At 42.5% G+C, this 12630-nt stretch overlaps 1 protein-coding gene across 2 annotated transcripts; it reads left to right on the top strand.

Annotated features, from left to right (window-relative positions):
* The first annotated feature begins 7307 nt into the window (after positions 1–7307).
* Positions 7308–10734, top strand: LOC306921078 (uncharacterized protein). Of its 2 annotated transcripts, XR_013789735.1 has the most exons (3): positions 7308–7492; positions 8965–9462; positions 9713–10734. XR_013789735.1 is itself a non-coding variant. In XM_079498179.1 (2 exons), the coding sequence occupies exon 2, from the start codon at positions 8967–8969 to the stop codon at positions 9381–9383; it is 417 nt and encodes a 138-aa protein (XP_079354305.1). In that variant the 5' UTR covers positions 7308–7492; positions 8965–8966; the 3' UTR covers positions 9384–10734. The 2 variants fall into 2 exon arrangements, 1 of the variants encoding a protein (XP_079354305.1); XM_079498179.1 differs by having other exon boundaries at positions 8965–10734.
* Positions 10735–12630: the final 1896 nt, after the last annotated feature.

The following is a 12630-nucleotide window of genomic DNA, read 5'->3' as shown; positions in this document are numbered from 1 at the left end:
ACACACACACACACACACACACACACACACACACACACACACACACACACACACACACACACACACACACACACACACACACACACTCTCACACACTCACACACACACACACTCTTCCAACTTGACCACCTTGGCTCTAGCCATCAGTAAACCCATGCGACATTTATCTCATTACTAATAAGCCAACGGTGTGAAGCACATAATTGTTAGGTTGACTTGACATAACACTGGACAGTTCTTAATTATGTGCGCAAACTGCAGTGCTGCATAGACAGGCATATGTTACGTGCATGTGTTGTCGTGTGTTATTTGTTATATGTTCTTATATGTTGATACAGTATATGTTCATATTGTCACGTTATATGTTCATATGTTGTGTCATCTGCATGTCATATGTTCATATGTTGTCATATGTTCCTATGTTGACATACAGTATGTTGACATGTTCATATCATATGTTATATGTTTCATACATATGTTGTCCCATTCATATGTCCATATGTTATCATATGTTATGCATAATGTTGTCTTATATGCATAAGTTCACATGTTATCATTATGTTCATATATGTTATCATATGTTCATATGTTGTCATATTTCATATGCTATATGTTCATATGATCGGGACATCCCATTATTATATCCATAGTGTTATATTAGACTGCATATTGTCTGTGATTTTGGATATTGAATTGATATGGCATAAGTGTTGGGATGGCTTATACATATCGGATCGGGAAAAAATGTTACGGGCAGATACTCCAAATCAAATGACCGGAATTGGATTGGGAGCAAACAAACGTGATTGGGACATCCCTAGTTATCATATGTTCATAATATGTCATATGTTAATATGTTGTCATGCTCATCATAGGTTCATATGTTGTCATATGATCACATGTAATCATTTGTCCATATATACTGTCATCATGATATGTTATTTGTTCATTATGTCATCATAACAGTATGGCTCACAATACATTTCATGTACAGTATGCATATGCCATGAACATAATATAACAAGAAAGTTTGGGGCCAAACCTTTAAATAATAAAATGCTACTGAATGTTTTAAAAGATTTCACAACAATGTATTCTGTGTTGGATTGAAAGGACAATAAGTGCAGTCTTGGTGTGTGCGACCCTTTACCTTAACCACCCATTACCTTCATGTGATTTCAACGGATAAGGCACCATAAGTCAGAGAGTGGTACTGGTCACAAGAACAAAGTCACCTTGGCTTTGCCATTTATAATGAGGAATTAGGCCTACTAGTGTGCAATACTAGATGAAATGGACAGTTATAATTTGTCTCAATGGCATAATCTTGTATATAATAAGGTCTCTGCCCTGCTTCATGAGTTTGGTGTTAATTTTGTTTGAGTAAGGCTAAGACTAAAAGACTAAAATTGTATATTTAGTAGACTAAGACTACACTAAGACTAAACTATTTCTGATAACTAAAATAGGACTAAATCTAAGTGGTGTTATTCAAAAGACTAAGACTAAATTAGAATTGGCTGAGCCTGTCGGTGTTCATTTTGGGACTAAAGGCTATATCTTGCACCACCCCTGAATTGCCATTTCTTTTACTATTTTGAAGAACCTTTTAAAATAGTTAAAATAGCCAATCTACAAGATCACAACGTGTCGATGTAGATCGGCTAGTTGAACTATTTTAAAATGTTTTGCAAAATAGTAAAAATAAGTTTAGGGATAAGGTGTAAGGGATGGTGCAAGATAGGTCCCTAAGGCTAAAAGACAAAAGACAATTTCAGATGACTAAAATAGGACTAAAACTAAATGGTGCGATATTCTAAAATTTGCTGTCAAAATGAACACTGCATTCGTTCAAGTCGGATGTTTTGATGAGAATAATGTAAGTGTAATTTATACACATGACAACTTTTGAAACAGAACATTCTGCATGACGTGTAATTTGTAATTTTACTTTTGGTACTTTAAGTACAGCACAGTAACATTTTGATGCCAATACTTTTGTACTTTTACTCAAGTACATGAATTCGGGACTTTCACTTGTAACTTGCATTGCAGTTGTTGTAGCAACTACTTCTTCAAATCGAATCATAGAAGTAGTGCTATGAGGCTGAGCTGTCGGCAGGAACTGTATGACGCGTTTCAATCAAATCCAGAAAAGTTCTTATTGTAGTTAAGGTGATTTATTAAGAAGGTAACAAGGTCCAAAACTGTACTGAAAATGTTGATAAATGAAAAGGTAGGTAAACGTAGATAAACGATTAAACGTAGATAAACGATTAAATGCTTAAACGGTCAACAGAAAATATTGAGCCTAGCTCACCCCCATTCTCTAGCCGCTGCCACACGGTCGAAAGAGCTGCGCACGTTCTCGGCTGCGCGCAGCTTAAAGCTTGAGTTTTTAGACAGCTGGTGGATGGAAATTAAGCTCCACCTCCGCCGAAGACTTGCGCGACGGCCAGATTCCCGGAAACGCTCTCCTCCGCTCAAGTCTTCCGCGGAGGTGGAGCTTCTTTTCCATCCACCAGCTGTCTAAAAACGCAGAATTTAAGCTGCGCGCAGCTTAAGAAGTGCGCAGCTTAAGACCGTTTTGCGCTATGGTGTGGAGACGGTGTCTCAAGGTGCAGCCTGCCACACTATCGAAAGAGCTGCGCACGTTCTCGGCTGCGCGCAGCTTAAAGCTTGAGTTTTTAGACAGCTGGTGGATGGAAATTAAGCTCCACCTCCGCGGACTTTTTGCGCGACGGCCAGATTCCCGGAAACGCTCTCCTCCGCGCAAAAAGTCCGCGGAGGTGGAGCTTCTTTTCCATCCACCAGCTGTCTAAAAACTCAGAATTTAAGCTGCGCGCAGCTTAAGAAGTGCGCAGCTTAAGACCGTTTTCCGTTAAGGTTTGGAGACGGTGTCTAAAAACTCAGAATTTAAGCTGCGCGCAGTTTAAGAAGTGCGCAGCTTAAGACCGTTTTGCGCTAAGGTGTGGAGACGGTGTCACTGAATGCCACTGCCCAGACACACAGCTGACATAAGTAAAGTGATTAGCAGACACGCAGCAGGAGCTCATCAATCAGGTAAGGGAAGTGGAACATCAAAAACCAAGCGTGGGGAAAAATAAACAATAAATAGAATCAACAAACAAAATGTATATTTTGGCTCCTACAGCAGTATTGATAATTTTACTTAAGTAAAACATTTTAGTACTTTTTATTTCTTAATGATGCTGATGGGAGAGGACATATAACTACCAGAACTTGTGCTATAAACACAGTAGTGGTTTTCAATGTGGGGTCCGCGGACCCCCAGGGTCCTTGAGGGGGTTCCAGGGGTCCCCAGCTAAATGATTGATTGTCCCAGAGTTAAATGGATTTTACATGAATGTACTGTATGGATTGGGGTCCCAGAGATTAATTTAAAAATGGCAAGGGTCTGTGGCCTAATGCATTATACAAAGTGAGAGGTCCTTAAAATTAAACAGTTTGAGAATCACTCTTATAGAATTTGGACAAATTTGAATACTTTAACTTAAAGTATGTTTTGAGGCCAATAGGCCTACCTTTGTACCTTTTTACTCAAGTAAAATTCTTAACACATGTAGAACTATACTATTTCAATTTTTACATATAAGAATACGAGTACTTTCTTCCACCACTGATCTGTCCGTCGTCTTTACTGACCATCCATGCTGACATGACAGTGTGTTTTCTTTTGAATGGGACTTCCTGTGGGCGTGTCACTGTGGGCATGTGTGTGCGCGGCGCGTGCCCGTGCTAATGTGAGTGCAGGTAAACATTATTTGCAGCAGTATAATCAATCACACTGAGGCACGTTGCCACTTTTGTGTGTGTACTCTATAAGTGAATGGATCTTATTATAGCCGTGATCTAGAAATAAAGTGACCTTTGAACACTGGCTAGCATATAGCACGTCATGGTTGTCTGCACGCATGAGTCATGGGGCTCACGGGTGTGTGTGTGTGTGTGTGTGTGTGTGTGTGCGCGCGTGTGCACGTGCGTGTGTTCGTTCATTCATTGAACGTGATAAGACGAAGCTGAGCAATCAGCACAGAAGTCTATTTATTTTTCTTCTATCTTTTGTTGCCATTATTGTCTCCACCAGGCCGAAGGCATGGGGAGAGAGTATGTTTTGCACTCGCCGTCCGTCCGTCCGTCCGACCGTCTGTGATCAGCTAATCTCCGGCACCGTTAACCCGGTCGATGCCAAATTTTGCACACACGCTCCCTGGATGCCAACGATGAACCTCTGCCAGAACGGCCTGTTATAGCGCCACCAGGAGGCCGCTTTGTGCAAAACAAGTTTTTGGACAGTACACCTACAGATTTTGTCCAAACATCACGCAAATTGGTACACAGTCTCTCTAGAGCCATTCAACGAAACGGGTCTTTCAGATTTCTCAGACTCCATCCTGATTGGCTAAGATTGGCTTCCAAAGCAAGCAGGAGTGCTCGGTTTCAAACAAAATGCTGCAAATCATGAACACATCGTGTGATTTCCGTGAAATTGTGCACGCACATTCCCACTAGGCCGAGGAAGAAATGCCACATGAACATTTTCAACTCAGCCTCATGGTGGCGCTATAACTGGCAGAAAAGTGTTTTTACCTCTAACTGCACGGATCTGTGGATAACTTTGTATGCCAACTCCCTAGAGGCCAAGGAAAAACCTTTGCCTGGAAATTTTCACATCTGCTCTTTATAGCGCCACCAGGAGGCCGACATATGTAAAACACATTTTCTAATATTACTCCTTCAGATTTTATCCAAATTTCACGCAAATCGGTACACATGCTCTCCATAGTCATGTGATCAAGACGGGTTTGTTTGATTTCTCATAATCCACCCTCATTGGCTACGATTGGCTTCTAAACTTTTCAGGAGTAGCCTGCTTTGTACCCGTTTTGTACAAATCGCCACAACTACTCAATGCAGCGTCCGATTGTGGTGAAACTGTGCATGCAAATTCCCACTAGGCTTTGGAAGAAATGCCACTTGACAGTTTTCAAATGTACGCATGTACGCACGCGCACACGCACACACACGTTTATATTGCTCCTAAACATTTTGCCAAACATCACACTCACACTCCTATCCTCCTGGTGGAGACCTGTGCCCAGAAGGGCACTTTTTCTAGTCTGTATCTGTATCTCTATACACCACACACACCACCAGGGAATCCCAGTGGGTCGACCAACCGAGGCTATAAGTCATTCGTTTTTTCATGTAGGTTCAAATTGACATATTGGTTGTTCAGTTTGAGCCACCAGTTTTGGAGATGGCTTATATGTCTTGCAGAAAACAGCGAGTTGAGAAAACAGGCTTGAAATGTTCACTTCTGTGGACTCTAACATTACACCTAGCTACATGTTTAAGCATTTATTTCATATTTACTATGCTCTATAGTATAGTTTTTCTCCTCTCCTGAACAGTTAGTCTTGCCGCCATGACTGTCTCTGTATCAAAAAGAGTCACATTTTGTGCACAATGAATGCAGCCACAGTTCCTTGTTGACTGTTTTCTTGTGGTGAATCAATAGTATAAGTCATATTCCAGTTTTGGGTGATAAGGTGACCACCGAAAAACTACAACATGACGTCACGCCGCGGTGGTAAGCAACTCACCTTGTCACCTAAAAGTGGAGTATGCATAGGCCTTTACGGGTATGTAATTTTGCCGCCATCAGTGGTGGACCTGGACTGTAACGAAGTGCAGTACATTTACTGGAGTACTAAGTACCTTACTTCAAGAAAAGTATCTGTACTTTATTTGAGTATTTGTATTTTTTGAGGGGCGCTAGCCCCTCCTAACCCCAGCTTTGAGGGTTTGTGTAACACACAAAGAATTAAGACAAAAGTGTGTATACACAAATATGCGTAAACACAAACATTGAAGACAAAAGTTAGGACGCAAATTGTGATTGGCCAGAATGAGATGATGTATGATGACGTATGATGATAAGAGAGCGCCCCTCACTTCACAAGTTCACACGGGTGTGATTTTGTATTTATGACTTTCACTCCACTAGCCTATATTTCCAAAATAAATATTGTACTTTTGACTTTACTTTTGACAATAAACATAGCTTAGCCCATAAGCATGGTATTAATGCTCTTGTAGACATGTTTGAGGATTAGTTATTGTTAAATATATAGGTGACTAAGGAATGTTTACAGTGCAATGAGTGCATTAGCTATGGGGCCATATGGGATAGGTTCTTAATGAGTGCATTAGCTATGGGGCCATATGGGATAGGTTCTTAATGAGTGCATTAGCTATGGGGCCATATGGGATAGGTTCTTAATGAGTGCATTAGCTATGGGGCCATATGGGATAGGTTCTTAATGAGTGCATTAGCTATGGGGCCATATGGGATAGGTTCTTAATGAGTGCATTAGCTATGGGGCCATATGGGATAGGTTCTTAAGAGCAAAACACTAGGCTAGCCAACACCATCAGCAGTGGTTAATGAATGGATCATTTGGAAACTCGTAAGTCTCTCACATGCATGTGACATACGTTGCACATGCCTTCATTCAGTGGTTCCCAAACTTTTTCATGTCAAGGACCCCCAAATTGACACTAATTATCCCGTTTTCCCATTTGAAAAGACATGCCAGGGAAGATTTTTACGGCTCTAGCAGTGATTCTCAACCAGTTTAATTTCAAGGACATGCATTAGTCTACGGACCCCACATTTAATGGCATTTCTATCTCTGGGACCCCAATTTATATTGTAAAATCAATGTTAATCTAAGTGTACAAATTAAACCAAACAAATGGTTCCATTTGTACACTCTCAGAGTTACAGACCCATAAGGATCCATTTGGTTCCAAACTATCATTTAGCTGGGTACCCCCTGGAACTCCCTCAAGGACCCCTGGGGGTAGGCCTGGGTAGGCCTACAGTGCTTTAGTCTGGTGAGAAAACAACATACTAAATGGCAAATGGCATATTTGTCAAGCTTGCTTGTGACTATATTAACTCACCCCCTCCCTCAATATCAACGTCATCATTAACTATATTTATTCCATCCTACTCAATGCCCCCCCCCCCCCCCCCCCCCCCCCTCTCTCTATCTCTGTCTCTCTCTTCCCCTCCATCAATACGGTTGGCCAAATGACAGTGCTCAGGGTAAGGAAATGGATGGTAAGTCTATTTTTAGAAGCAGGGAAGGAGGGCAAACTGAGACCGAGCTAGAGCTAGAGGGAGGGAGGGAGGGGAGAGAGAGAGAGAGAGAGAGAGAGAGACAGACAGACATAGGAGGAGGGATATGAGGAGCAGATAAATCTGCATTCTCCTCCTGTCTGTGGACAGAGAAAGACAGGTTGGATCTGGGGACAGGCATCACCCCATGCTGAAGACACAATACACAACCCCGCACACTAGAGACTGGCACCATCCGCTGCGTTTGGGAAACTAAAGGAACAAGCAAGAGAAGAGAAGGAGAGCCACTTTGTCTTGGACAAAGACCAAAATAGGAAGCAGGTGAGTGTGAATGCAAGCCGTGCAGAAAAACCTATAGGCCTAATCATTCATGTTGAAAGTGCAAGATGTGACATTATAAAAAGCTGCTTATTTCAGACTTTGCCTCAGTCTTTGCCGGGCCCATGGCTCCAGTTTTAGCGCGTGGATAAAGGTGTGGTGGTTACTGGTTAGCTATATTTAGCCACGGCAACACCTTGAAGAAACTGGGAGAGGGATCGAGGTTGGATTTTTTTGGTTTGGCTCAGACTATTTCTGGCACGGAGGTGGAGTCTGCGAGACATTCTGGGAGACATTGTGGGCTGCACTCATGCAGGGCTGTAACAATATGGGTTGCATAAGAAAATATAGGCTTCAGTCATGCTGTGTGGAGTGTGTGCATGGGAACACATTAAAATACCCTGGCTATTTCTGTTGCCTTGCAGCTTAATGGTGCTTCAGTTTGTTTGTATTTTAGTCTACGGTATTTGCACACTGCTCCTCCAAAGTAAACATGGAGGATGAATTAAGATGATGATTGGGGTTAACCTTGGGTTACATGAACCCATACATTAAGGAGCTCTTATTTGGAGTTAAATCGGCATTAATGATTTTACCATGTACTGTTGTAGATTGATTGATTGAAATATGTATTAACAGTTTGCAGAATTACAGTACATTTCAAGCACAACTCAATACAAAGACTGTTAACTGTGAGTGGACGACACCATAAAGCCTTTCACTTGTTTACAAGAGGGTAAACAGAGGGTAGACAGATTAACAGACAGGTCTGTTAATATAATGGACAATACTAATTATGAATATCAAAATATATATATATATTTTTTAATATTCTCATTCAAATATCTACATATCACAATAATCAATGTCCATTTGACATTACTGACAAGTGACAATACACATTTGCTGCTGTCATCAACATACAGCTTTGTCTGAAGTTGAACATGTGTAAATGTTAGAATGACGTGTCATTTCTGATTATTAAGCCCAGAGTGTCTTTGGGATCAGTCACTGGGTCCTCCTGGGTGAGTGGAGGCCAGCAGGTGATGACGAAAATGTGTCCTCATTTCCAGTCGGATATGATGTGCTGTAACAATATTAATTGTTTGTGGATCTTAAAATATGCCAGATCAACTTGAAGGGTTGGCGCTGTCTCCCAATCGGTCACAAATGACCTTATAACTGGAGTGGCTTACGCTATTGTCTTTTATCTTGACTGCGATCACAGGAGGTGCAGGAGGAGGAGGATTAGATGATTATGTAAATTGGAGGAGTGAAAATGACTATTACGTTGAGCATGAGAATAGCTTCAAAAGCAGTGAATTCACACACACAGATTCAACAAAATAAAATGTTACTGAAAATGGATGGAATGTGACTTTCTAAGTGCCTTAGCTATCATTTTGACAGTAAGTTGCCCATTAGAGCAAAAGGTGTCAAACATGACTTTTGGTTCTTCTCTCTCGCCCACCCAGCCATGCGGACTCGCTCCAGACTGCTGTCAAAGAGAAGACTCCAGCTTCCCACAATCCGAGAAGGAGCAGAGGAGACGTTGAGGGATGCGCACGCCGCGGACCACGTACAGCCCCCTGCATCTCCAGACGACTACCTCCTCTCCATCTGCCACCTGGCCTCCCCTACGTTCCCCGCCCAGGACGCTGCTCGTCCTGACATCATCGGTGCATGCCAGATGGACACCCTCCTGCATCAGAGGCTGCGGTTCCTACGCCACGGAGGGAACAAGTCGGTGACCCTGGACGTTCGCCACAGAGAGAAGGAGGAACGTGTCGGCCATTTGCAACAGGGAGAGAGGAAGGACTCGAATGGTGGTGGTGGTCACCACCACGGCATTTCATCTGACCCTCTTGAGTGCCTCTACGGACGCCAGAGCTAGGACACCTGCCCTACGGCTGTACAGACTGTAAATAAGCTAAGAGAGACCTCTACAGCTGTGCCGTTTGTGAAACAAGCTTGTAAATATCTTTTTGTACTTTTTGTGGTAAAAGCGTTCAAACTTTCTTCTTTCCTGCCTAGATCTCCTTACCCCCCACCCCCTCTCTTCTTCCTTTTCTTTGTTTTCTTGGGGAAATGACACGATGGGAACTATGCACAAAAATGACTTTCACACACTTTTTTTACTTGTAAAACTGTGATGTGACAATAACGCTGATTCTGATTACTCACCACCCCTGGCGGTGCTGCCCCTCTAACCCCTATCCAAAGCACTCCCTTCCCCCATGCCGTTGGAGGCCCGGACAGGAGGCCCACACGAGACAGAGACAGGTGGAGAGTCATGTGGGGTCCCGCCCGCGGTGAAACACTCGCCCATCTCACAAAGGTTCTCTGGCTGTATAGGTCAGCAGGGCGAGAAGCCCAGGGCGTACGAGCCTGTATGCTGCCCGCCATCCATCGCTGAGCTGCAAAGCGGCTGTTCCAGAGCAGTCAACAGTAGCAGACAGGTTGTGTGTTAGACTGATCAGTGCCTGCACAGGCGTTGACACTAAAGGTTGCCCACCTGCCCCAGGCAGGTAAATAAAACTTTGGGGCAGGTGGAGTTTGTTTTCAGGTTGCCCGACCGGGCAAGTGCTCGTTTGAGAGTGAACGCAAAACTGTCTATAAACACACAACACAACTGACCAAACACCTGAACGTGGCCAGAGTGCTGTCTTCTGCTCTGTGGAATGTAGAATAAGAGCACTGTTTACCTATAATGTGCTGTTTTCACTGTTGCTACACTTAAAAATATCAAATACAAGTGTGAACCCATAGTCAATATTCATAGCTATGTAGGTATAGTTGACATACAAATTGAGGTATGACATGTTTTATCGCACAGCTCCAGAAAGTAGAAATGCATTTCAAATTGTACCTGTCATTTTATAATGGACAATTTACTTCATATGCAAGTGGGCATGACATTTGGGCAAATAGAACATGACCTGACTGTACGTGCCTGACGGGCAAGTGCGTCTGAGACCTTATAGTGTCAACCCCTGACTGCAACACTGACATTGACACATGTTGAAGTGATGTAACGCAAGCAGACGCCGTAACACTATTGTCAATGCTGTATCGAGGCAAATAAGTAAACTGATGCTGTTGTACAATTGCCTAATAATCACTGAGTTTTGCTGTTGTTGCATGTGCACTTTCACTTGTGACCTACTTAAGCTACAGGTGGGCGGATGTTGGTGGTGACGAGCAAACCTGACCATTATGAATAAACAAAGATTTTTGATACTTTCCATCAAATGTGTTTTTTGTTTTTGCTAGTGTGACTTGTGCGTTTTGGACACTGGCCCCTCGTCACAGCTCCACCAGTGCTTAGCGTTTCTATGGTAACTGTTGAGGGAACACACACACACATACGCACATGCATGCACGCACGCGCATGCACACACACAGAGAGTGAAAGTGATTCTGCATTGATGAACAAAGGCATGTTGATTCTGAAATCTGAGACAATCGGTGAGAAAACAACAAATAAGTGAATTAAATAAAGGTTCCATTATTGTTCATCTATTTTGAGTAAAACATGATCTATGATGAATGATCAGATCTACAAGCTCAAAACAATTCGAGCTTGTGGATCCGCGATCTGCTACTTTGATAGTCAATTATTAGGAGAAGGTAAACAACAGTCCCTGTGTCAACATAAATGAGGCCTTCTATTCAGGCTTTTTGTTCAGTGTGGCTGATGTACGCATCTGAACCACAAGAGGGCACAGTGGCACACTTATACAACCTGTTTTTATTAGAATAGGTACAGGAAAGCACAGTTAAATTAAGGTCTGCTATAAGACACTGGATTGATTGAGTGAAATATTTATTAACAGTTTGCAGAATTACAGTACATTTCAAGCACAACTCAATACAAAGACTGTTAACTGTGAATGAACGACCCAATAAAGCATTACACTTATTTACAAGAGGGTCCACCTTGTTCAATTCATCAAAACATTTAGAGACGTACAAATAGACACTTCTATATAGCCAAAGAACAGAATAGTAAAAAGGGAAAAGAAACATATAGGCCTACAGTGAGGGGGGAAAAGGGGTCGGTGGGTGGGGGTGATTCAGATTTTACAGGGGCCAGTTTCGAATTGCAGCCGTCCGTAGGTGCCATTTGAGAGCGGTTTTGAAGCAGTCAAGGGATTTGCATGTCTTAATGACTGTTGGTAGGGCGTTCCACATTTTGGTGGCATAGGAGCGAACTGTTGAACTTCCTCTGGTGTTGTGGGTGTGGACTTTGTTGACATTGAGGAAGTATTTAGACAGGTCAATTAATCTGAAGCAACACCAGTGTATCCACACTGGAGAAAAACCATTGTACCATTCCATTGTAAGCATTGTGAGTTTCGCTGATCAAGTAATCTGCAAGACTCACCAGCGTATCCACAATAGACAAACCCTTCCACTGTAAACATTGTGACAAGAGTTTCATTCAATCAAGTACTCTGAAGCAAAGCCAGCGGATCCACGCTGGAGAAAAATCTTTCCATTGTGAACATTGTGACAATATATTCCTTCCATTCATGAGTTGTCCTGACTGAAGGATATTTCTACGGATCTTGTCAACAGAGGCCTCCGTTAGGTGAGATCCGAAAATATTATATTAATTTGCCAAAATATAAGTACTGTTAAAAAATATAGAACCAATTGGGAAAATAGTAAAATACAAAAAATAAACTACTAAAAAAGTATAGTAGCCCACGCGTCCAGGTGCCCAGTTGTCCAGGTACCCACTCGTGCAGGTGACCAGTCTCTACCCTTAAGTGCCCACTCGTCCAGGTGCGCACATATCCTATCCTATAGTACCCACTGGGTACCATCTGGGTACTACCCAGATGGTTTTGGAGCCCACTGTTGTCCTGGTGCCCACCTGTCCAGGGGCCCAGTCATCCCAAAGATTATCTGGCCTTGATAAAACATGATAACATGGTAAGGTAAAATAAAATAAAATAAAATAGAAAGGGGCAAAGCAGTTTAGGGACAAGGCACTGACGAAATTAGGGCCCATGGTACCCAGATGTCATTAGTGCCCACCTCTCTTATATTAGGTCAGATGAGGTCCCTCTGGTGTCATGCCTTTGGGCATCACTCACTCTAGAGACGTAGTTTTACAGGTATCTGGACACTGA

This window comes from Electrona antarctica, assembly GCF_951216825.1.
Source record: "Electrona antarctica genome assembly, chromosome: 1".
Lineage (NCBI taxonomy): Eukaryota > Metazoa > Chordata > Actinopteri > Myctophiformes > Myctophidae > Electrona > Electrona antarctica.
This window is presented reverse-complemented; position numbering and strand designations above follow the sequence as displayed.

Excerpts from the sequence above, each read along its gene's own strand:
- LOC306921078 (XM_079498179.1), top strand. The coding sequence starts at position 8,967 with ATGCGGACTCGCTCCAGACTGCTGTCAAAGAGAAGACTCCAGCTTCCC.